The 23,204-nt window shown below is 41.7% G+C and overlaps 1 protein-coding gene across 6 annotated transcripts in view; it reads left to right on the plus strand.

Annotated features, from left to right (window-relative positions):
• ZSCAN2 (zinc finger and SCAN domain containing 2) overlaps positions 1-23,204 on the plus strand; it is a 43,111-nt gene that overhangs the window by 11,585 nt on the left and 8,322 nt on the right. For 3 of the 6 annotated variants that reach the window (XM_036734572.1, XM_036734574.1, XM_036734573.1), the window contains exons 3-5: positions 5,504-5,595; positions 5,940-6,066; positions 13,760-17,474. In XM_036734572.1, the coding sequence (XP_036590467.1) occupies positions 5,504-5,595; positions 5,940-6,066; positions 13,760-15,201 (1,661 nt within the window). In that variant the 3' untranslated portion in view covers positions 15,202-17,474. Of the gene's footprint in view, positions 1-5,503; positions 5,596-5,939; positions 6,067-13,759; positions 20,649-20,860; positions 22,124-23,204 lie in introns of those variants that run through there. The other 3 variants (XM_036734569.1, XM_036734571.1, XM_036734570.1) reach the window with 2 other exon arrangements.

Below are 23,204 nucleotides of genomic sequence, written 5' to 3' on the forward strand. Positions count from 1 at the left end.
AGTGTCTGAGGTCAGATTTGAACTCAGGTCTTCCTGACTTTACCCATAGTGCCAGCTAATTGCTTCTAATCACTGATATGGTAGTTATTTCAGAATCAGCTGAATGTGTAATTAGATCATTAACCAGTAAGAACAAGAATCCCAAATCAGATGGTACATTGCAGCAGTTTTTACCTGACCTAGCCAAACTAGCTATAAAGGGGGAGATGGGAGAAGACAAAGATTAACCTTGACTTTCACTATTTCTTCAAAAGTTTGATCTCTATAAAGCAGGCACTACAATGAGGAAGCCAAAGTTGTCTTAGCTAGCAAACCCTTGACATCCTTGCCAAGTGGAGAGAGACAGCAGCCAAGGTTAATACCAGTTAAGAATACAAATTCATGTGTTGTAAAACACTGTAGGGGGAGTAGGAGGAGGCAGGAGATTATAAGAAGTATTACCTCTTAAAATAGCATAAAGCTGTAGAGGTGAAGACAAGCCGATAGCTTGATGTGAGACCCTACTAAGCCATATCCCAAGAGCATAGGTGAAGCAGGCAGGATGCTAGAAAATAAACAGATTTATCAGCATTTCAGTAATTCTCTCCAAAGCAAGATGAAATCCACCAGAGCAGCTGGGCCAGACCAAGTTCACACTAAGGATAACCAGGCCAGAGGTAAGACAACCTTGACAATGTTAAAGAATATCTCTCAAGGCATAAGAAACATAACAGGAATTGGAAAAACCTCACCGTTAATCTCTGTAAAGAATGGTAGCCGAGATATCAGTAACTGCTTGCCCATGTGCCTCCTTTCTCATCTTTATAAAATCGTTGTAAAAATGATCTGCACACAAATTGAGGAATATCCTCGATGAAATATGAGATGGGAATAGGTATGTTTTCACAAACAAATTTCTAGAGTAGATCATATCTTTACAATCATACAGCTAACTGAAAGTTTCAGAGAAACAAAATCCCACTGTTTGATTACCAAAACAAAACCCATTTCATTTGGCATAGCAAATCATAGCCTTCAAAATTCTTCCTCCAACAAGGAATCTCTCCAGCGCATGTTAAGATAATACAAGATTCCTTAATAAATGCATCCACAAAGACTGACCCTCTGATTATCAACATGAAATGAGACATTAAACAAGAAGAACTAAGCTCACCAAAGATGTTCATTACTGTCATGCAGGGTGTCCTGCACAAGGTCCAAATAGAAGAGGGCTTCCCCAAGGAAGGAAGGAAACACGCATTTATTAAACACCTACTGTGTGCCAGGCACCGTGCTAAACGCCTCACAGATATTTCATTTGAGACCCCATGACAACCCTGGGAGGTAGGTGCAATTATCCCTGTTTTACCGTTGAGAGAACTGAGGCAGATACAAGTTAAGTTACTTGCTTGGGGTAGTAGTAAGTGTCTGAGGCTGGATTAGACAGGTTGTCCGTGCGTTTCTGTTTGCAGATAATATTGTGCCATTTGTATTGAGCATTCAGGTATCTTCCATGAGATGACAGAATCACCGGTTTAGAGTTGGAGGATACTTTAAAGATCATCCAGGGGTGGGAAACTTGTGGCCTTCTAGGTCCTTGGATGCGGCCTTTTGACTGAATACAAGTTTTACAAAACAAATCCTTTTATTAAGGAGATTTGTTCTGTAAAGTTTGGATTCAGTCAAAGGGCTGTACTTGAGGACCTAGAAGGCCACATCTGGCCTGGAGGCTGCAGGTTCCCCACCCCTGATCTAGCCCAACTCTCTCATGTTCCATGACTACTCAGAAGAAATCAACCTTAGAGTCAAAACTAAAGGGATTATTGTTCAGACTAGGACATGTAGTGGGAAGGCCAGGCCATGGAGTTCAGTACAGATGTCTGGGACAGGCACTGCACAAGTCAAGTCAAGAAGCATTTATTAAGTGCCTGTTACGTACCTGGCTCTGTGCTAAGCTCTGAGGATACAGAGAAAGGTAAAGACAGTCCTTGCTCTCAAAGGGTTCGCTCCCAATCTTAATGGGGGAAACAACATGCAAACTACTATGTACAAACAAGATGTGTGTGTACACATATATACATATACATACATATGCACATGTGTGTATATATACATACAGACACACATATACGCAGTATTAGAGGAGCTATCAGAAAGAAGACATTAACCTTAAGGAGGACCAGGAAAGAGTTTTTACGAAAGGTGGGATTTTAGCTGAGACTTGAAGCCACAGGAGCCAAGCAGTAGAAGAGAGTACATTCTAGGCATTTTCATTCCAGCCCATGAAAATGCAGAGTCAGGCAATGAAGTGTCTTGTGCAAGCCATGGGAAGGAGTCAATAGAGAGGAGTCAAGTGTAAGAAGACTGTAAAGGTAAGAAAGTGTTTATGAAGGACTTTAAAAGCCAAACAGAAGATTTTATATTTGATCCTGCAAGTAATAAGGAGCCCCTGGAGTTTATTGAATAAGGGGTGATGTGGTCAGACTTTCACTTTAGGAAGATCACATTGATAGCTTTATGGAAGATATAGTGTAGTGGGGAGAGACTTGAGACAGGGAGATCAAATAGGCTGTTGAAATAGTCCACTGATGAGGTGATAAGGGCTTGCACTGGGGTCTTGGCAGTATCAGAGAAGAGAAGCAGGATAGGATAGAAGCCAGGTGGGGGGTGGAAGTTTATGAGATATTCTGAAGGTAGAATTAACAGGACTTGGCAACAGATCGGATGTAGAGGATGAGAGTGAGGAGTTGAAGAAGACACACCTACATTGTGATCCTGGGTGATTAAAAGGAAAGTGGCGTCAAGGTAAAGTCATTGCTGACTTTACTGAGAGCTGTTTCAGTTGAATGAATGATTTAGTCAGAAGCCAGAATTCTGAGAGTTAAAAAGAGAGAAAAAAGGAAGTGGAGACACCACATTGTAGAAGGCCTTCTCAAGGAGTTTAGCCACAAAAGGGAGGAGAGATAGAGGGCTACAGCTGTCAGGGATGGGCAGATCAAGGGGTGGTTTTTGAGGATGAGGGAGACATAAGCATATCTGTAGGCAGTAGGTAAGCAGCTAGTATACAGGAAGAGATTAAAGATAAGTGAGAGTAGGGTCTGATAAAGAGGACTACCTGCTGGAGAAGATATAATGGAATGGGATCATTTGTGGATATAGAGGGGTTTGGCTCAACACCTCTTCATATGAGACAGGAAAGAAGGCATCCAAGTGATGTGTGCTAAGGAGAAGAAAAGGGAGCTCTCAGCAAATGACCTCAATTTTTTTCAGTGAAATATGAGACAGGGTTTTCAGCTGATAGGGTGGAGGGAGGAGGATCCATGGGAGGCTTAAGGAGGGATGGAAACATCTTGGAAAACTACTGTGGTGAGATAGTGAATTGAGTGGGGATTTGTAGGATTGCTTTGCTGCAGTGAACACTCAGTTGAAATTATGTAATATAAATTTGTAGTGGACCTGGTCAGCACAGTTTCATGATTTTCTCCAGCTTCATTTAGCAGTAAGGAAGAGAGAAGCTGCAGATGGTGGGAGCAATCTAAGACCAGGGCTTGACAGGACAGGATTGGTGACAGGCTAAGGGGGCAAGGGCCTCCCTCGAGAGAAGAGAGTAATTAATTGAGTAGGAAGAAGGCAAGCAGGCTAGCTTGCTTTGTGAAATTTTTCAGTGCTTTTAACAATTCTCAGCCAGGCCTTAATTTTTTTAGATTTTTTTTCTTTTAAATACAGACGTTCTCTCATGTTCTATGGCTAGGAATCTTAGAATGAGATTTTGATTCTGAAGAGTCAAAGTTGTAGGTGAATTTCATTTGCAGCATAGGTGGTCAGAAGCCTACCTGTTCCCTTCTCCTCCTTTCCCCAAGGATGTCCTTGATGTACGTCTGGATTATTTTCACCAAGTTTCCATAGAGAGAAGAAAGTAAACATAGGAGTCTGTAGTTATTGCTGTTGTCTTGGTTGACCTCTTTTCCCTACATCTGTGGTGTATTCCCCTCTTTCATGGACCTTGAAGTCTGATCCCTCCTTCATATTCCCTTAAACATGGACCTTCTCTGTGTATCTTTAATCTTGCCTAGCTGTCTTTGCTATTTTTGTTTCCTACACGGTTTCCATTTCCTCAGATAGCACACTGTGTATCATGATGGTAGAGTTCATACATCATGACTCCATTCTTTTTTTTGGGGGGGGGCAGGGCAATTGGGGTTAAGTGACTTGCCCAAGGTCACACAGCCAGTAAATGTGTCAAGTGTCTGAGGTCAGATTTGAACTCAGGTCCTCCTGACTCCAGGGCCGGTGCTCCACTCACTGCGCCACCTAGCTGCCCCAATGGCTCCATTCTTCTTGATGGTGAAAAGAGTTTATGACAAGCATCATTATCCATCTTTACATTTTTTCATCTATTTGCTGTCCATCTAGTTATATCCTTACATGTTCTTGGGGATGACTTTGGTAAAGGGGAGCAAGAGCTTCTTGGCCAAGGCAGTTTTTAGGCTTCTTTTTAATCTTCTCATAACGGCAGTTGACTTACATTGCGGAAACTTTTTTATGAAATAGTTCTAATCTGTGTGCCTGTCTTTTCCTCTCTCTCTGCTTCCTCTTTTTTTGGTCTTATGGTTTCATTTATAGAAAGACTGTCAAGATCAATGTGACTCAGTTCCTCCTGTATCATGTTGATTGGTCATTGGACCAGAATTTCACATAGAGGGGACTAATGGCTAAGTTAATATTTAATGGTGGTCTAAAAGCCAAGATACGTAGTAACCTTAGTTCCTTTTTCCTTCACTTGGACCCCATCACTGCAGAAGCAGGAGGGAGGCCCACAGGACTAAGGGGCATTTGGTATTCATCACCAAGTGACCAGCCTGCTGGGGACGAGACTCTGTACTTAGTCTAGTCCTTGGAAAGTTAACACAGTTGTTGCCTAGACCATGTTCAGAATCTCTCCATCATGGTAAAAAGCCTGCCAGAACTTGTGTTTTGCTGGCATCGATTTGAGAATCCAAGGTTACCACCCTCTTACCGCAGTAAGGCACTGGAATAAAACTCTGTAGATATTGTAGGTGCTTATTAAATATTGGTTTAAATGAACATAATTACTTATTGCTTCTTTGGGGGCCATGAGATCAGGCTTAAAGTTCCAAAGTGTGGGATACCAGATGCTAGGCCCTGTCTTTATTTTGATTTCTCTTGTGCCTGAATCTAATGGACTTTTAGGGTTAAAAACAACTTCAGACTTATTGCCGCTGCCGCTCAAGTGGCTTTCCTGACTAGGAGGACCCCCCAAACAAGTGGGTAACCTGAAGACCCTTTATGTTCCTTCCCTAGGCAGTATGGTTATAATGATTACAGCATTTCCTACTTTCCTATCCTCACTGGGAATATTACTAGCCCTTTTCCATGGTCAAAACATCTCTACTTATGTCTGGATGCAACCACTTAAATGATTTGTAATTTCTTAATGGGCTCCTGAGACAGGAGGAATGGGACAGGCCTGTTTCTCTAACGCCCTCCCTTTCTCCTCTTCTAGCTCTCTCTATTGAACATGTTCCAGCCTTTTCTGAGGAGGATAGTACCGAAGACCAGGTTATGGAGGATGTACTCCTTATGGCCAGGGCTCCGGTGAGTTTGGGGTCCTTCTGTCCCATTAGTATTGCTGCTGCTTACATGTGGCTTACCCATTATCTGCTCTGATAAAGCTACATTTTTCACACTAAAAGAATCCCATCAAAACAGTTTTATTTGGAAAACCTTTAGATTTCTGTTCAAGGGGAATGAGTATCTTTCCCAGGTGCTATTCTATTTCCCAGGCCTCTCCCTTGCCATCACTGGAATTCCATTACTGCAGAATAGCTGACTTTGGGGGTAGAGGAGCTTTACTTGAATATTGTTTGCAAGCTTTGATATCTTTGCAAGTGGGTTGTCCTTGAGGCAGCAGATAATAGTGAAAGGTGTTCTTGTTTCAGGGACCTCGGACATTTAAGGATGGGGAAGTTTCTCCCTCCCAAGACAAGCAAAAATGTCTAGATGCTGTTCCGAAGGACCTCTGTGGTGGTGTGATGCAGGAGAATTATGGGAATGACATGTCACATGGTAAAGATTTATTTTTTTCTGGAAATATTTAGTATCTTTCTTTTTTCAAAATTGTGCCCCTGTATGAAAATTATCCCTGGATAGAGTAAAAAATGACAGCTAACATGTTCAGAATAGCAGTATTTAAAATAAGTATGTGTTGCATATGCATATTGCTGATAACCAGCCCTGGCTGTTGAGTCCTACCGGGAAAGAAATACATTCTTGAATCAGAATTTGTTTTATATTCCTATTGTCATTTCATTTTGTTAATCTGGGTAAGATCTTGTATTCACTAAAGGTGTAAGCTGTACCTGGATCCCTACTGTGCCTTACTATAAGATATGTCAAATTTTAATATATGGGAATCAAACACCTTTTCATTTAATTATGGACCCCAGTGGAATTTCACCACAACAAAACATCTTACCTAAAACCAGCAAACAGTGAGTCTTGATATTAGAAGTCTATCATCAGGGCTTTAATGATTTTGCTAATTGCTCTTCTTAGCTAAGAAAAGGTACTGCTTATTCAGAAGTCTAATTTTACAGAGCTCTTGAGCTTAATCAGACCATCTTCATTCTGATCATTAAAAGTATTCATCAAGGGACATTTGGTATTAGGTATTCTGCAAAGCAATAGAACTAACTTTTCTAGTCACTACTGTAGACGTAAGTGATAAGACAACTCAGCAGACAATTGAACACAGTGTAAAGGTGTGTAAGTAAAGGGTTAAGTGCAGTCCTGGTGAGGGGAAAAGGGTTCTTGAAATGACGTATTTAGACAGACTAGATTCCCTATGAGAGCAAAGGGTAAAAATCATGGAGTCAAAGATTTAAGACTGGAAGGAACCCCAAAAGTTATCTAGTCCAACCCCCCCCCTCATTTTACAGATGAGGAAACTGAACTTCACATTGAAATCAAGTGCCTTATGGGACTCAAACCCACTTCCCTTGACTCTTCTTCTATTACACCAGCATCTTGGTTCCCCTTTGGGAGGATGGAAAGGCAAAGAAAATAGGTTAACAATAGTAGCAGAGCTAAGTAGCTCCAATTAAATCAGGGGAGCTAGAGCTAGGCAAGGTAGTTGGCCACCGACAACACAGCACAGAATGACACACTTGATTTTTTAAAAAGATTATTTTTACAATGCGCATATTTTTAATGGCCAATGCTTGTACCTGTTGTGGTACATTCATCTTATTTTACGATGTCAAGTTGAGACAGAGGACCTGGTTGCAAATCCTAGCTCTGCTACCTACTGTGTGAAGTTGGGCACACCTCTCCCTCTCTGCAGCCCCTTAGCTTTCTCATTTGAAACAGTAAGTTTAGACTAGACAGTCAACCAAATCCCTTTTAGTTCCAAATCTGTGGTCCTATGATGTGTTACAATGAAGGCTCAAAGACTGAAGTAGATAGTAATTTTCGGAGGGTACAATTTCCAGACTTTGTCTGTGGCACACAAAAACCTTTTCCCTGTTCTTGGCTTCAAGAGGGTAGGTTTGAGGGCAGTGTTATATGTCAGTCAGTCAGTGAGCATTAAGCACTTATTCTGTGTGTCTGTATTTCTCTTTGCTGCCTTTGTAGCTATAAACAATGTGGAACGCACACAAAGAAACCAAAAAGATCATGTAGGACAGACTGGGGCTTAAAATATGGATAAAAAGTTGCCCAGAAAATTTCTTAATAACCATTTTTTATGAAATGTAACTGCTTTGTAAGGAGATAGATAAGTTTCCTTCCTTCCCTAATGTCCCATCTTTTGAGTACAAGAAGCTAATTTTTTGGGTCACTGTGGAAAGTGGCGAAAGGGAAAAAAAAACACTCTATTGGTAAGATCAGTATTTTCCTACAGAGCCACTGTGGTGAACAGATCTAGAAGAAGGTAGTAAGGGCCTATGAATGGCTGAGAGGAGGCAATAAACACAGGGATGGATGAGAGATTTCTGCCTCCAGAGGAAGTTGATGGTGCTCTGTCAGGGAAGACTTGAGCAATATTGAGATACATATTTAGTGGAAACCAAAAAAAAGTTATAGATGCTTGTCTTGGTTTTTGCTAGTGCTAGATATTAACTTGAAGTCTGGAGCTGTTAAATTCCTAAATTTACATTTTTATATTTTAACCTTTATTTTTTCAATTAAAGGCTTAGAGTTAAAATTTAGTTTTTTAAGAACATTTTATACTATTTGCTACTCAGATAAGACAATATTCCTTAAAAATAAAAACTGACCAAGAAAAAATAAATATGAAATAATTTAATGAGATGACCCAAATGATATCTCATTGTGCAGCAGAGAGGTTTGTGGATCTCAGGGAGCTAGACTTAAGCCCAGTTTAGGCAGGAACCAGTAGAAAAGGAGTATCAGTTACTAAAAATTGTTTGTTTTTTTTTTTAATACAGGAGAATAGTATTTTTATGACTCCCAAGTTTGGCCCTTGTGTTAATTTTGCCTTAGAGCTAATGTTCCTTTAGATTCAGCCCGTGGTATTAACTTTTGAAGAGTGCTGATTAAATACAACAGATTACCATACATAGCCACAGGATGATTCACTTTCCCTCCTTTTGTTCTGGGTTGCACATTTATTAAAGTTGAATGAATGACAGCCTCCCCTCCTTGACTTTGCTCATCTCCATCTCCACTTGACTCCCAAGTGGCACAGAAACACGAGCATGTTCGGGCCTGAATTATCACAAGGTGTCATTTCACCTCTGAGATCTCTCAATCCAGTACTTTCTTCTCTCACCATGTTCTTGTCTGGATATTAGCCTCCTCCTGAATCACACTGGACTCCTCTGCCCCAAATTTATTCCACTGCTAGCTATTTGAGTGCTGCCCCCTCTAGGATTAAACTTTTCCCCTCTGACTTTCCTTAGACCCTGACTAATCCCTAACATGGCATCACCTTGGCTTTCTCTCTTCTTTCTCTGAGACCTGCAGTACTACTGAAGAAAATTATGTAACTCTAAAACTAGACTACCACAAATTTAACTTGGTCCTTCCTAGTTGTTTAATAGTCTGTTTGACCTTCATTTTCTCCTTAGCACAAGCTCCTATTACTGTAACTGATGACCTAGTCTTTTATTTCCTAACATACCTGTCTCTCCATCTACCCTCTCTTTCTTACTTTCATTCGTTATCATGGACTTAGATGGTATCTACACAAAAAAGAACCTAATTATTTACTTCACTGCAAATTCTCTTCCAATCCTTAACAGTATATATATGCACTTCCTTCCATAGTTGTGTAATTAGTAATCTATGTCCCTACAATTTTGTTCTGCTTTTAAAAAACTTAGTGCTATTTCCTCCATGTATACCTGATCCACATAATTGCCATTTTAATAGTCATTTTTTTTATTTTCATAATTTTTTAAATGTTTCCTGCATTTCCCAGAGGAAGACCCATTCCTCTGCCTTTCTAAAGCCAAGTCCTTCACCTGTGCTTATAGTTCTGTCCCTTCCTCTCCTGTTTCTTCCCTCCTGTTAGGGCCTTCAATTGTAGAGGCAACGCTTATTAACCTTTCAAGAAAAACCTATCATTTCACTTCTCCCCTTTTGCTACCAAACTCTTGCAGGGAGTAATCTCCATATATTATTTTCAGTTCTTCATTAACCTACTGTAATCTTGCATCTGGCTTCACTACTGTAATGAAATGGTTTTTTTCCCCTCTGATCCCAAGATCTCCTATTCAGATTCACCAGCCCTTTCTCATAATTCGCTCTTCTTGACCTCACAACTACATAGCACTGTGGACCATATTCATTTTTTAAAATGTTTTGCTGTTTTCTGCTAGTAAATATTTAATTTTTTTTGATTCTTAACAACAGTTCATCTCTCAAAGACTGATTCAGAAAGCAACAGTCACTATAGGTTCATCATCTGAGGCAGCAAACTTGTATGTAGTTTTTTATAAAAATGTGATTTGGCAGTACTCATATTCCTATTTTTAAAAAGTCAGATATTATTGTCCCTTTCAATTTTTACCATTTTAGGAGAAAGAAATTGCATATTTGAGACAGCTCAGTTTTGTTTACAGTAAGTAGCTTCCTAGAGAATTGAGAAAGCCCTAGTTCAAGAAACTGCTTTGTGATTACTTTTGTTGTTTCTCATTCTCTGTGTAATTTTCTCTCAGATCACTTCATTTTCCAAATATTATTTTGCCAATTGGCAGACAAAACTTTTGTAGAAACTAGGAAATGTCTCTTAGAAGTCTTCAAATTTTCGAAGACTTTGAAAAAGAGACATCAGGGAAAATGGCTAGAATACTAAATATGTAATTACAGACATTTCTTCTAGAAATAATAACTTTCCCTCTAATAAAACTGTAGACAAAATTAACCCTATTTACAATAGTTCAGAAGCCTAGAAGCTCAGAGTTGGAAGGGAGTTCAGAGGCCTTTTAGTCCAGCCTGTACCTCAACAAGACTCTCCTCTGTAAGACACAACTACTCAGGGAAAGGCTGGATAGCCAGTTGTTGTATAAGTTGTAGAGGGCACTCCACTGCTTGAAGCATCTTCTCTTACCTCCTATGATTACTTCTTTCCTTATTCTCCTATTCTGACTCTGCTTAATTCTTTTGTCCTATGCCCATTGGTGTCCACCATCTTTCAGTCCTTAGTTTTTCTGTTCTCTTACTCCCTTAGAGAACTCAAGTGTTATGCTTTAATTTTGAGATCTTTGTAGATAACTCCTAATTACATATATCTAGCACTGACCTCTCCCATCCAACTCCAAGTCACACAGTCTTGGCTTCTTATAGGACATCTCCCTCTATATGGATGTCACTGTTAGCTCATATCTAATATGTCTGGAATCAAATTCATCTCCCCTCTCCAAATCTGTCTCGCCTTCCAACTTTCCTTTCTTGGTCAATGGCCATACCATTCTACCACTTATATGGGTTAAAAATGTTTTTGACCCTGTCTAGTTAGTCACCAAAATCCTACTCTGAAATGTCTCTAAGATTTTTCCATTTTTTCTCCATAATCCCTGCCACCACCTTAGATTAACCTAACTGGTCTTCTTGGCTTCAGTTTCTGGTTACTGCTACCAAATTAGTTTAATTAAAAACTTTCAACACATTCCTACAGAATATTATTACTTAACAAATTAAAATTAAGCTTTGCTGCTCAGCCTGAAATTAAAATTATTTGTGTATTTATACTTCCCATAGTCGCCCTGCTGGATTAAAAACTTGTTTATGTATCTTATATATCCCTCTATCCCTAAAGTGCTGAATGCAGTGCTCAGTAATATTCAGCGGCTTGGTGGAAGTACATAGTTTAGTCTTACCCTACCTGTGTAACTTTATCTCCCATTGTTTTCCAGCATGAACCTTCTATTCCTATTTATTACTCCAACCCTCCCTCTCATTGTGGCCTGCCAGGTTCACAGAATAACATAAAGCAAACCTGAATTTATCTAAGTACTTTATTAAGCCTGCATGGTTCCAGCTAAAAGATGTTGGGAATGCAATTGTTATGCATGCATTCAAGTCCCACATCTCCTCTGGATACGGGACCATACTCATTAAGCCACATCTTATTTTCCTCCCATTCCCATGACATTCACAGACGTCACTTCTCCCTTACCATTCCCCAAATGTCATTCAAGCATCAGTCCCAGATATTGGAGGTCTGTTATTTTCTACAATTTCCATAACCTTGTACATGGCCAGTCCAAGACCCAGTGGGGGTGAGGGGTTCCTCTGCTGTCCTGGTAGCTGTCCTATTGCACCTTCAGATCATTGCCTCAGTTCATTCTCTGGTTTTCTTATCCAGGCTTCTTCCTGATTACCCTGCATTCTTGGGGTCTTCCATGTGGCTCTCTTTCCCTGTTGTGTCTTCCCTTAGATGTCTTGTATATCTCATGTGTCAACTTCAAGGATAAAGAACTCCCATTTGTCCTTTGTATGTCATATCCTCTTTATCCTTGAGATAGCATGCTTACAATAATACAATATTAACATGGAGCAAGCAAGGTTATTGCACATTCCATTGAGAGGCCCTCTCCCTTACATCTTGAGCCTGGACTGGCTTCTTTCTCAGGTCATGTTTACCCCCAGCCCCTAGCCAACTTATTCCCCTTAGGCACAGTAACACTATTTATCTTAATTTCCATACATTTCCCCCACTTTTATGGTGTTCATTTCCAACTCTTTTCTATGTTCCTGCCGTCCCTGTCACTTGTAATGTCTCTTCCCCTCCCCAGGAGTCCATATAACATTTACTTCCTTCAAGACCCAACTCAAATCCTACCTCTTCTAAAACCTTCTTTCACTCCTCCAGCCCAAATTGAGATCACGATCTTTCTTTGAATTCCCAATTCATGAGCTGTATCAGCATTACACTAGATACTACAGTGTCCCCTATTTAATATAATAATATGATTTTAAAAGTGTGTGTGTATACATACATACACAGACACATATATGTATGTATACACACACACACACACACATATTTGTGCATAGTTTCCTCTTTTCTACTCAACCAGATTATAAGATATGGCAGGGACTGTATCTTCTGTATTCTTTGCATCTCCTATAGCAGAGTTGTCAGACACTCAGCCACATGTGGTCCACAATACTCCCAAGTGCAGCCTGAACCAAATTAAAATGTGATCAGGAAATATTTTTAAAAATAAATAAGAATACAATGAAACATAGATAATACTACATTTTAAAACTAAGTCAATATGTGATCCACAGGTAAATTTATGTAGGGATTAGTGGCCCCTATTTCTATTTGAGTTTGACAGCACTACCCTAAGTATGGGGTTCACAAGTACTTTATTACTTTTTGACCTTTTCATGAGTCTTCCGATAACTATGTGCTTCTGAGTAGTTCTGTCCAGCACTGTGCTGTAACCTAGACACCATCAGCAAAATAAGCCCCAAACCTCTAGCTTTATGAAGAGGACCATAATTGCAATTCTGGTTAAGGAACTGCCTGCTCTGTATCTTGAACCCCAGTGAATGCTGTGGTTCTCAGAGGCTTAATGTTTTCAAAGCAGTAGCCAGGGTTTCCTGCCCTTGATTTATCTCAGGACTGCAGAAACTGAAAGAAGATTTCCCTCTACTCCATCATAATCTGTGGTCATGGGACCAAGATACTTCTTGAAGTTTTTTACTTGTACTGCAGATGGAATTTTTTTAAAAAAAATTTTAACCATGAACCTAGTAAGCTATGAAAATGCTTAGAGATGTGGTTTTAATGACTTGATCGTTACATATGCTGTTAAAATGCCAAGTAATATGATGGTGGACCCTAGACAGATACCAAATGAAAGTGATAACTATACCTACTACTCCAGTGGAGCAGAGACTGACCTTAGGATTTTATCTATGGGACCAGTGAAAGGCATCATCTGTGTACCCTGTTTGCTTCCTGGTGATCATATTTCCAAATTCTAAATGTGACTTCACCTTTCAACTGAAGCAAAAATTAGAGCCATGTACCGACATTCTAAGCTCTGGGGGAAAAAAGGAAGATGGTGAGACATTCATTCCTCCTCAGATGAAATGGTTGTGAGGTTAGTTGGGATATCACCTTGAAGGAAGTAAAGTGGGAATTAAACCCTCTTGAACTCTCAAACCTCTTTATTATCACCAAAAACTTAATTTTAACTTTTCTTTCTTTCCTTTATCTATATTTTCTTTTCATTGAAAGAAATTATTTATAAACATGTTTTTTTCTTGATCCTTTCAGATTTTGAGATCCAGAGTGATAATGAAGAGAATTCAAATCAGGAAATGTTTGAAGCAGTGGAAGAAAATTTGATGTTATCAGGAAGGCCTGAAGGGGAAGGCATTCACCATTCTGATTGGGGAAGTGACTTTGAGAGAGACTATGGGATAGAGAGGCCTCAGGGAAATTCCCAAGCAGAGGAATATGGGGAAACTACTTCACAGAACAGGGAAATAGGGCAATTCATAGGCCTTCAGGGAACCTATTTAGGTGAGAAGCCCTACGAATGCCCTCAATGTGGGAAAACCTTCAGTCGGAAATCACACCTTATTACACATGAGAGGACACATACAGGAGAGAAATATTATAAATGTGATGAATGTGGCAAAAGCTTTAGTGATGGCTCAAACTTTAGTAGACACCAAACAACTCATACTGGGGAGAAACCTTATAAATGCAGAGATTGTGGGAAAAGCTTTAGCCGGAGTGCAAACCTAATAACACACCAGAGAATCCACACAGGGGAAAAACCCTTCCAGTGTGCTGAGTGTGGGAAAAGTTTCAGCAGGAGTCCCAACCTCATTGCTCATCAGCGAACCCACACAGGAGAAAAACCATATTCATGCCTGGAGTGTGGAAAGAGCTTTGGTAACCGTTCTAGCCTTAATACACACCAGGGAATTCATACTGGAGAGAAACCCTATGAATGTAAAGAGTGTGGCGAAAGCTTTAGTTACAACTCTAACTTAATTAGGCACCAGAGAATCCACACAGGAGAGAAACCATATAAATGTACTGACTGTGGACAAAGATTCAGTCAGAGCTCAGCCCTTATTACACACCGAAGAACTCATACAGGAGAAAAGCCCTATCAGTGCAACGAATGTGGAAAAAGCTTTAGCCGGAGCTCAAACCTGGCAACACATCGAAGAACCCACATGGTGGAGAAACCCTATAAATGTGGTGAGTGTGGGAAAAGTTTCAGCCAGAGTTCTAGTTTGATTGCCCATCAAGGAATGCACACAGGAGAGAAACCCTATGAATGTCTGACATGTGGGGAAAGCTTTAGTTGGAGTTCCAACCTTATTAAACACCAGAGAATTCACACAGGAGAGAAGCCCTATAAGTGCTCTGAGTGTGGGAAATGTTTCAGCCAGCGATCACAACTTGTGGTCCATCAGAGAACTCACACAGGAGAGAAGCCATATAAATGCCTCATGTGTGGAAAAAGCTTCAGCCGGGGATCAATCCTTGTCATGCACCAGAGAGCTCATCTAGGGGACAAACCTTATAGATGTCCTGAATGTGGGAAAGGCTTTAGTTGGAATTCCGTTCTTATTATACATCAAAGAATACACACAGGAGAAAGGCCCTACAAATGCCCAGAATGTGGGAAAGGCTTTAGTAATAGTTCCAACTTTATTACACATCAGAGAACTCACATGAAAGAAAAGCTCTGTTGATGTAGCAAGTATGGGAAAAGTTTGCTACCAGGAAACTGGTAGGAGAGGAAAGCTACAAGCATCCTGAAGGCAGTAGTTCTACCAAAAAAAAATTATCTGATGCCCCATTTAAAGGTCCATTCACTTTAATGTTCTATAGAACTTTTTGCCAAAATCTTACCATTGCCCATCCTGTTATTTGGAATGCTATCTTGTAGTCTGAATTGCTCAAAAGAAACAGGAAAGGAATGGAAGGTCAGGCAATGTGGATCATGTATTTGGTTCTGCCAGCAATTCACTGCTTAATTCCCTGTCCCCTTGTGCCTAAGATTTCCCCTGGTAAAATAGGGAGAATATTTCCGGTTGTGAGGAGGAAAACAACATCTGCAAAATGGGTCAGAAAAAGGCCAGAGATCCATATGAATGCTTGTTCTTTTCCCCAGCTTGGTTGTTGCTATGGTGCCTTCATTCCATTCTGTTGTGCTGACACTAAATATTTTCATCTTGGATTAAGTATATTAGACTACACCTCTAAAGTCAAGGACAGAGATTGGGCAAGACAGCCCTGTAATGAAAAGAAGAGGGATAGACATCAAGGTAAAGCCATTTTCTGTTTCTGGAATATGCCAGGAGCACAGAGAAGGCAAGTGGAGCCTAAAACTGGGCTGTACTCCACTGAGAAGGGCTGAGTCTCCCTGGTCTGGAAATTGATGAACTGAAGTGAATTTAACAGTTGCCCATTAAGCTAACCATGTAGTAGCTCTGCCAGAGTAAAGGAGGCTACATTGGGGAGTGGAATTTGTTGTTGAGAATATGTATCTGAAGGGGTGGGGGCCCATTTGAGACCCAGTGACTTCTACAACTGGTGGTTAATAATTTTCCTCATATAGTGGGAGACAGTTGATACTTCCCTCACTGCTGGAGGAAACTTTTTTTTTTCACTTACACCACACACAGATATGTAGCCCTATAATCATTTTATAGTAACTCATTCTATGCACTTGTATTTCCCTATAGATTATTTCTCTTGTATACCCAGCTCTAGAATTCTATCAAGTGGTTTACTGCATACTAAAAACTTATTTCTAAGGAAGTGCTGGTGTTCATGTCATCTGGTCTGAGTTTAGACCTCTGTGAGAGGTCACCCTGTGGCTTGTGCCCATTTTTGTGTGACACTGCTATGGCTTTGTGCCTGTGGTCCCTGATTCTTGCAGCAATGAAGACAGTGGAAGGAGAACAGCTGAAGGGGGTTATTAGTGGGGCAGAGGGCAGGCAGAGAAGGCATTTCTGGGAAATATGAAGCTGTCTCCTCCCTCTGCACATGGAACCTGGACTCAAGATGAGTCCTCAGGTCCCATGGTCCTTCATTCTTTTAATAAAGTATTCCTGTCCCTCTGCTGACTTGGTCCTTTAACTCGTGTGGTTCAAAATCATGTGTTTCTATATCAGGAAGCCCCAGTCAGTGGATTAGGATTATGAAAGCCTACCTAATAAACTAAGCCAGTTGTTGCTGCTGCCAGTCACAACTCTCCAACCTGGGATGGTTTGCCAGCAGTCCTGATAGGGTGAGGAAGACAGCTGGTATTTATCTCCTTCATTATTCGGGGACTTGAATTGTCCAACTGCTTCACCCCACTCCCCAGTTTAGAATCTTTACCATCATTCTTCAACCTCCTTTCCTGTCCCTTCCCCTTCCCCCCCAGTGATCTCACTAATACTTCAGAGAAATGAAAAATAGGTCCAGTTCTCAGAAAGTTTTGGGACCCTTGTATGTAGGATTTGCCACCAGGCCTATTGTAGCCCCAACCCATGGAACTAGCTGACTAGTTGGAACAGAGAGAGAATGTATTCAGTCATTAACTATTCCAGAGCCCTACATATAGTGCCTTGCACAAAGTAAGTGATCAATAAATATTTGTTGGTTGATTGTTCTCTTAATAGCCTTTGAGCAGAGGGGGAAAAAATCTTAAAAGGACAGGACACCAGTTTTCCTTAGCTGTCTGATCATGTAACAGAAGTGTTCATTCTCTTAGATAATGCATAGTCTGTTGGTCATTGCTTCATTTTCAGCTACAGTTTAGAATTATGACTTGGAAATTGATTTGGGTTCTTTTTTTTTTTAAATACTCTCTCTTTGGTGTAAGTGTGATTTATTTGGCTTTTGTAAGACAGAGCTGGCCCTCGATATTTGTTCATCTGATTGACTTTAATATTTCATTCTTTGTAACTGGCCTTAGTGAATGTATTCAGAGCTAAATACACTAACCAAATAAAGGCATGTTGAAACAATGTTATTTTAAAGTCACCCTACAGTTCTATCATATCCTTAATGGCCAGTATAAACCATTTACCAGTTTTAAAATGTAACTGACAGTATAAGCACATAGCATTCATTTCTTTTCTACCTCCTCATTTAAATAACCAAAGTCCTCAGATGACAAGAGTTGGACTAGATGATCTCTAAGCTTTAGCTCTAAATCCTATAAGGGTAATATAATCCTAATAGCTATATAGAAATGTACTAAGAAAGTCTGCCCTCATTTTTATTAGTTTTTAGGGTTTGAGGTAAGTCCTAATGAGAGTGTTATTGTAAGTCATTTTATATTACCCCAGATTGATTCTGTCAGGTGAAAGATATTGCCAAGAATTGGTGATGGTGGCTTGCTGACTTGGATATTTTACATATAATTGGACATAGAGATTTCTCAAAATGAAACACTGCATGTTTATAAACAAATTATAAAACAATTGCATATAAAAACAAATCATATTACTAAATCAGTGAGAAATAGCATGAAGTACTAACTGAAGCATGTCTGCTTAATTTAATATGTCGATTTTAGTTTTCTGAGATGTTTTTACAGGTTTACCCATAGTTCTGTCAAAACTGTGCTCCATAGCTTATGCTTAGTTGCACTTTTATGTTTTATCTTCATTAGCACATTTTAAACTCAGATACAGTTCTTCCCAAGGATTGTTCTTTGACAATGAATCTATTGCTCTCGTAATGGAGGAACATCCTAACAGTCCCTCTTAAAGAACTGCATATATACCCAACTACTTTAATAACAAAAGCATTAAATCTAAACAAATTGAGTTTTCCATACTTTTTTACATATTGCTATATATAATGTTTCTTGTGATCCTAATGAATCTGAATTCCCGTCATTCACACAACCCCTTCTTGACCCTATTAAATTTTTTTGTTGAATCTGCCCTCCTAGTTGCCTCCTACTGCTTCTGCTGCCCTTAGTGAAGGGGCAGATGAACTAGCTAGATGTTTTCTTCCAAATGATCCTGTGCTGGCAATCAGTGATCATTGGGGGACCTGGTGACCATAGCAACTGGCAGCTGTAAGCAGGTAAGTTATGTTCTACAAGGATGAACTGTCAAGATTTTGTTGAGAAGCATCCTCTGAGATGCTCCACTGATTAAGGTAGAACCAGCTTTTTTCCGTTGGAAAAGTCCAATCTGAATGGAACACAGAAGGTACCCAATGTCAGCCCTCAGGTGTTACACTTCAAAACATAATAATTCCAAAAATGGTATCTATTGTTTCTCCTGAAGATATGGGATAAAGTGCATACATGAGTTGTGTGTGATCCTATAGTCTCCATGTTTGACTTTGTTCCCTACCACAATTTCTACTTTCTTTAAAAGACATTGGAAGACCTGAGGAGGTGCCCATGGACTGAAAAAGTCTGAATGGCTGGGGAAAGAAAAACCCAGCACTAGTTTCTTCAATTAGACATATTCTGCAGAAATCGGATCTATGTAGGAGACATCTTAGAATTCAAAGGTTACATCCCATTCATCCATCTAAAGGTTCTGAATGTATAGAAATCTTAGTCGAAAGTTCCAAAATGATAAAAATGAACTAGTCAGAGGAAGTATTGTGTCTTGGTTTCCTCTGGTAGGGGTGGGAACGTTGATTGACCAGGTGACTATCACTGGATTGCTTAGCACCTGATGTTCCGTCCAGTGTCCCCCCTACATAAAGATGGACTCCACAAGATTACAGGATTCAGAATTGGAGGAGATCTTAGGGACCACCAAATCCAACCCTTCACATACCAGTGAAGAAGGAAGGCTGCAGGACAACTACAGTTCAGTCCTAGGTTCGAAGGAAAGTAATGATAATTACAAGCCTTAGTGAGCACCTGTCCTTTGCCTTGCCCCTCTGCTACTCCTCTTCTTTAAGTAAGTAGAAACGATGGGGGTGGGAGGCTGACGGCCCAAAAGAGAGGAGCCCAGGGCATGCAACGAGAAAAGGAGGGAAAAAAAAAAAAAAACAAAAACCCAGTCCAGCTCATCTAATAATTTTGTCTTCATTTGTTTAACACTAGTTTTTAAACCATTTCACATACAGTATCTCTAACACCTCACCACTGCTGCCCCGCGAGGTAGAAGGGGCAGGGCTCAGTGTGCCCACCGCGTGAATGAGGAAACTGAGGCTCAGAGAGGTGAAAATATCTGGTCAAGGTGACAAGTTAAAGGCAGCCAGGATTAGAGCTCAGGTCTCCTGGGTCCCAGCCTAGTGCTCTTGGCACCTGGCCCACCTGTCACTCTCTGCGACGCCCTGTTATATGTACCCCACCTGCCCCCTTTTTTCACTGTCCGAGACACTCGGAGAGGGCCGGAGAGGGCGGCCTCTTTCCTCAATCATTTAACCCGGGATCCTAGGATTCGGACACCTCAGCGATCATTTAATCCAACCCTCACATTTTACAGACGAGGAAACGGAGGCCCAAGAAGTGGAGCGACTTGCCCATGGTCACCCAGCGACTTCGTGGCGGAGACGACGTTCGAACGCAGCTGTCCTGTCTCCAATTCCGGGTCACATCCTCCTCGGCAGGTGGCTGCCTCATACACACATCTCGGGCCGGGGCCGGCCGGGGTTGCCTCACTTGTTGCTGGCGCCGAACCGCAGCCGGTCTGGTGAATGAATGAAATCGTTACTGGGCGGGACTCTCGCTCGCCTGGCCGGCGCTTTCAGGCGGGGACTCATCTAGGAGGGGCAGAGCTGGGCGGGGCCGACCTCGTCCCCTACAAGGCCCCGCCCCGCGAGCGCTGCTTTTGACTTTGGCGGGCCCGCTGGGAGAAGAGCCGCGGAGTGGCAGACGACTCTAACGGCCCAGTCAGCGAAACGGCCTCCAAGCACCTGGGAACCGTGACGTAAGAAGTGCCCACCCTTCTCCTCCGGTGATAGGTCCTTGTGAAACCGCACCCGAACTCACTCTTTTCCCATTGGCTAATCTTGCGGAGCGCGCAGAGCGCGAGGAGGCTTCTGGGAGACGTAGTTGCTTTGACTCCGCCTGGGTCCCTAAGTCGCAGGGTCTGCACTTCCGCTTCCTGTGTTGCTGCGGTTGTGTCTGTCGGCTTGGAGCCTTAAGCTGAGGCTGCTTGAGGGGCAGGCGAGGAGGCGGCAGGGAACGCGGGCTCCCCGAAGAGCTGGCGATCCCTCGGGAGTGAGCAGACCTCCCCGCGTGGTGCGGGGCTCCGGCAGCAGCATGGGGAGGGGGCCGGGTCAATGAGGGCTGGACGCTGCCCGGGCCGCTCGGACACTGCCCCGGGCCCTCAGGCCTGCGAAGGGAGGGGAGGGGAGGTGGGCTTCTCCGGCGGCAGGCTCCGAGAGTTGCCGGCCCCAGGCAGGGAGGGTCCCAGGGGGTAGCACCCCTCCTGACCGTTACTTCTCGGCTCCCGAGAGGACCGCCCCCCCCTTTTTTTCTCTTTTTCCCGTAGTTTTCCTCTGCTGTGACCGAGGCATGTCCATAGTCCGGGGAGTGTTTTGCGTGCGCTCCCCGCTTCACCAAAGTTAGCTGGCTGGCTCAGAAAGAGCCTAGAACTTCCAGTGAAAGACTGCACACATTAACCCAAGGAACCTTTCTCTGTTAAAATTCTTGAGTTTGAATCACAAGTTGAAACCTTGAGCCCTTTTTCCGCCACTAATTTATTTGCGGGACCTTAGGCAAGTCACTTGACTTCTCTTGACAAACTTTTCTCGTATGTTAAAGGAGGAGATTGTACTCTATTTCCAAAAATCCTTTCCAACACTAAAAATCTATGATTCGTTGGCCCAGTCAGAGAACCTGGGACCCAGGGAGAACAGGGTATGGAGAAGGGGCAAATAATCAACCTACCAGTTTCCTAAAATCCCATGTCCCGCTCAGGTGCTGCTCTCCATGGTGCTGTCTAGTATGTGATTTCCACGTTGCTCTAGGTTCCATTTTGTATTATGGGGACAAACATAACTTGGTATCATAATGGAGGGCTAGATAGGGACTGACCTTTCTCTGTTGAAGAGGCCTGGGAAAGGAAGAAACAAGGAGGTATTTTACGCTGCTCTACAAGGATCTGGGATGGGTTAATCTCCATCAGTTAATATCTATTGATACTGTTGTTGTGTCTCTCTGTACCTAGAGCCCTCTGGAAGAGTCCCACTCAGTGGTGCCTAGCCAGAGGCAAGAGTTAGCTTGCCAGGAAAAAAAAATAAAAGGAAGAGATCCTACCATAAGAACAAACGCTCTTCTTGAACTGGACAATGGCTGTAGCTTTGGACCCTCAGGTCCAGGCTCCTCAAATGCAAGATGGATTTCTAATAGTGAAACTGGAAGATGATTCCTCCTGGCATCAGGAATCTTTCCTTCATGGAAATGACCAAGGTCCTGAGGCTTCCTGTCAGCGTTTCTGGCAGTTCCAATACCAGGAGGCAGCAGGACCACGTGAAGCTTTGAACCAGCTCCGTGAACTCTGTCGTCAGTGGTTGAGGCCAGAAAAATGCACCAAAGAGCAGATTCTAGAGCTGCTGGTGCTGGAGCAGTTCCTGACTGTTCTTCCTAGAGAAATCCAGACCTGGGTTAGAGAACAACATCCAGAGAGTGGAGAGGAGGCAGTGACCCTGGTGGAAAATTTGCAAAAAGAACCTGGCAGGTCAGAGCTGAAGGTGAGAATGGGATACCTTTGTTTCATGAAAATAGAGGTACAGCCTTCAGCTGGAGGCAACGTGGGTAAAACATGGCACCTTACTGTTCATGCTCATTAGGATGATTTTGATGCTTAGGTGAAATAAAATTTCCCTTGCAGTGTTCAGGGAATATGTCCAGGGAATATATAGCACTTTCCTTAATCTTACTTGTTGTCTGCCATAGAATGGAAAAATAGCTTGAAAGGTCTCACATCCCATTGTTACCAGTGAAAATATAAGTTCCTTGAAGCAGGAGGTTGTTTCATTTTTTATCATCAGTGCCTAGAAATGTCTTTCAAATAATTCAGTAAATCTGTGGTCTTATAGATGTATTCCCCTCAGTAGTGCAGATCACAACCTAACCCTGCCTTACTCTGTGCTACCCTTGTTCATGTTTTCCACAAAGGGGTCAACCCAGTGGGTAGTGTGGGGGACCTTTTGCTAGATCTCTTGACATTGCGGGCACACCACACTTACTACATGACTGGCTCACCTCGTCTTCTAGTAACACATTTCTCTGATGACATCTTTTTAAGTGCTTCTCTTGAACAATTCTTCACTTTCTAATATGTTACAGAATACTTAATGTCTACCATGTCTCTCCATGTCTTTGTGGGATTTGCAACTTTAATTCTTCGGAGACTGATACTCCATGACTGATACATACAACAACACCAGAAGAATATATGTCTTTAAAAGAAGGGTCTTTTTTTTTCAGGAAAGATCATGGGTTCATTAAAAGCATTGCCCAATTTTCCAGATGCAATCCAACCCATTCTTCCTCTTGTTCAATTCTAGGACCATCTCCCTGTCCATCTTTAGTGTCTTTTAAGATGTACAGCACTGATGGACCACTTATATTGTTGTCCATTTGGCTGCGTGTCATTATCTGGACAATGGGTATTCTTCATCCATTTCGTTTTTCTTGTATTAGGCCAAACACTTTTTAGTGATTATGGATCTCATTTAAGAGGCTCTGCAGTGTTCCTAGGTTTGATATAATGGTCCACAAACAGGAACATATGGATCCCTCTTTCATTTGGACTCTGTACTAGACATC

The sequence above is a fragment of the Trichosurus vulpecula genome, chromosome 8, assembly GCF_011100635.1.
Source record: "Trichosurus vulpecula isolate mTriVul1 chromosome 8, mTriVul1.pri, whole genome shotgun sequence".
NCBI classification, from domain to species: Eukaryota; Metazoa; Chordata; class Mammalia; order Diprotodontia; family Phalangeridae; genus Trichosurus; species Trichosurus vulpecula.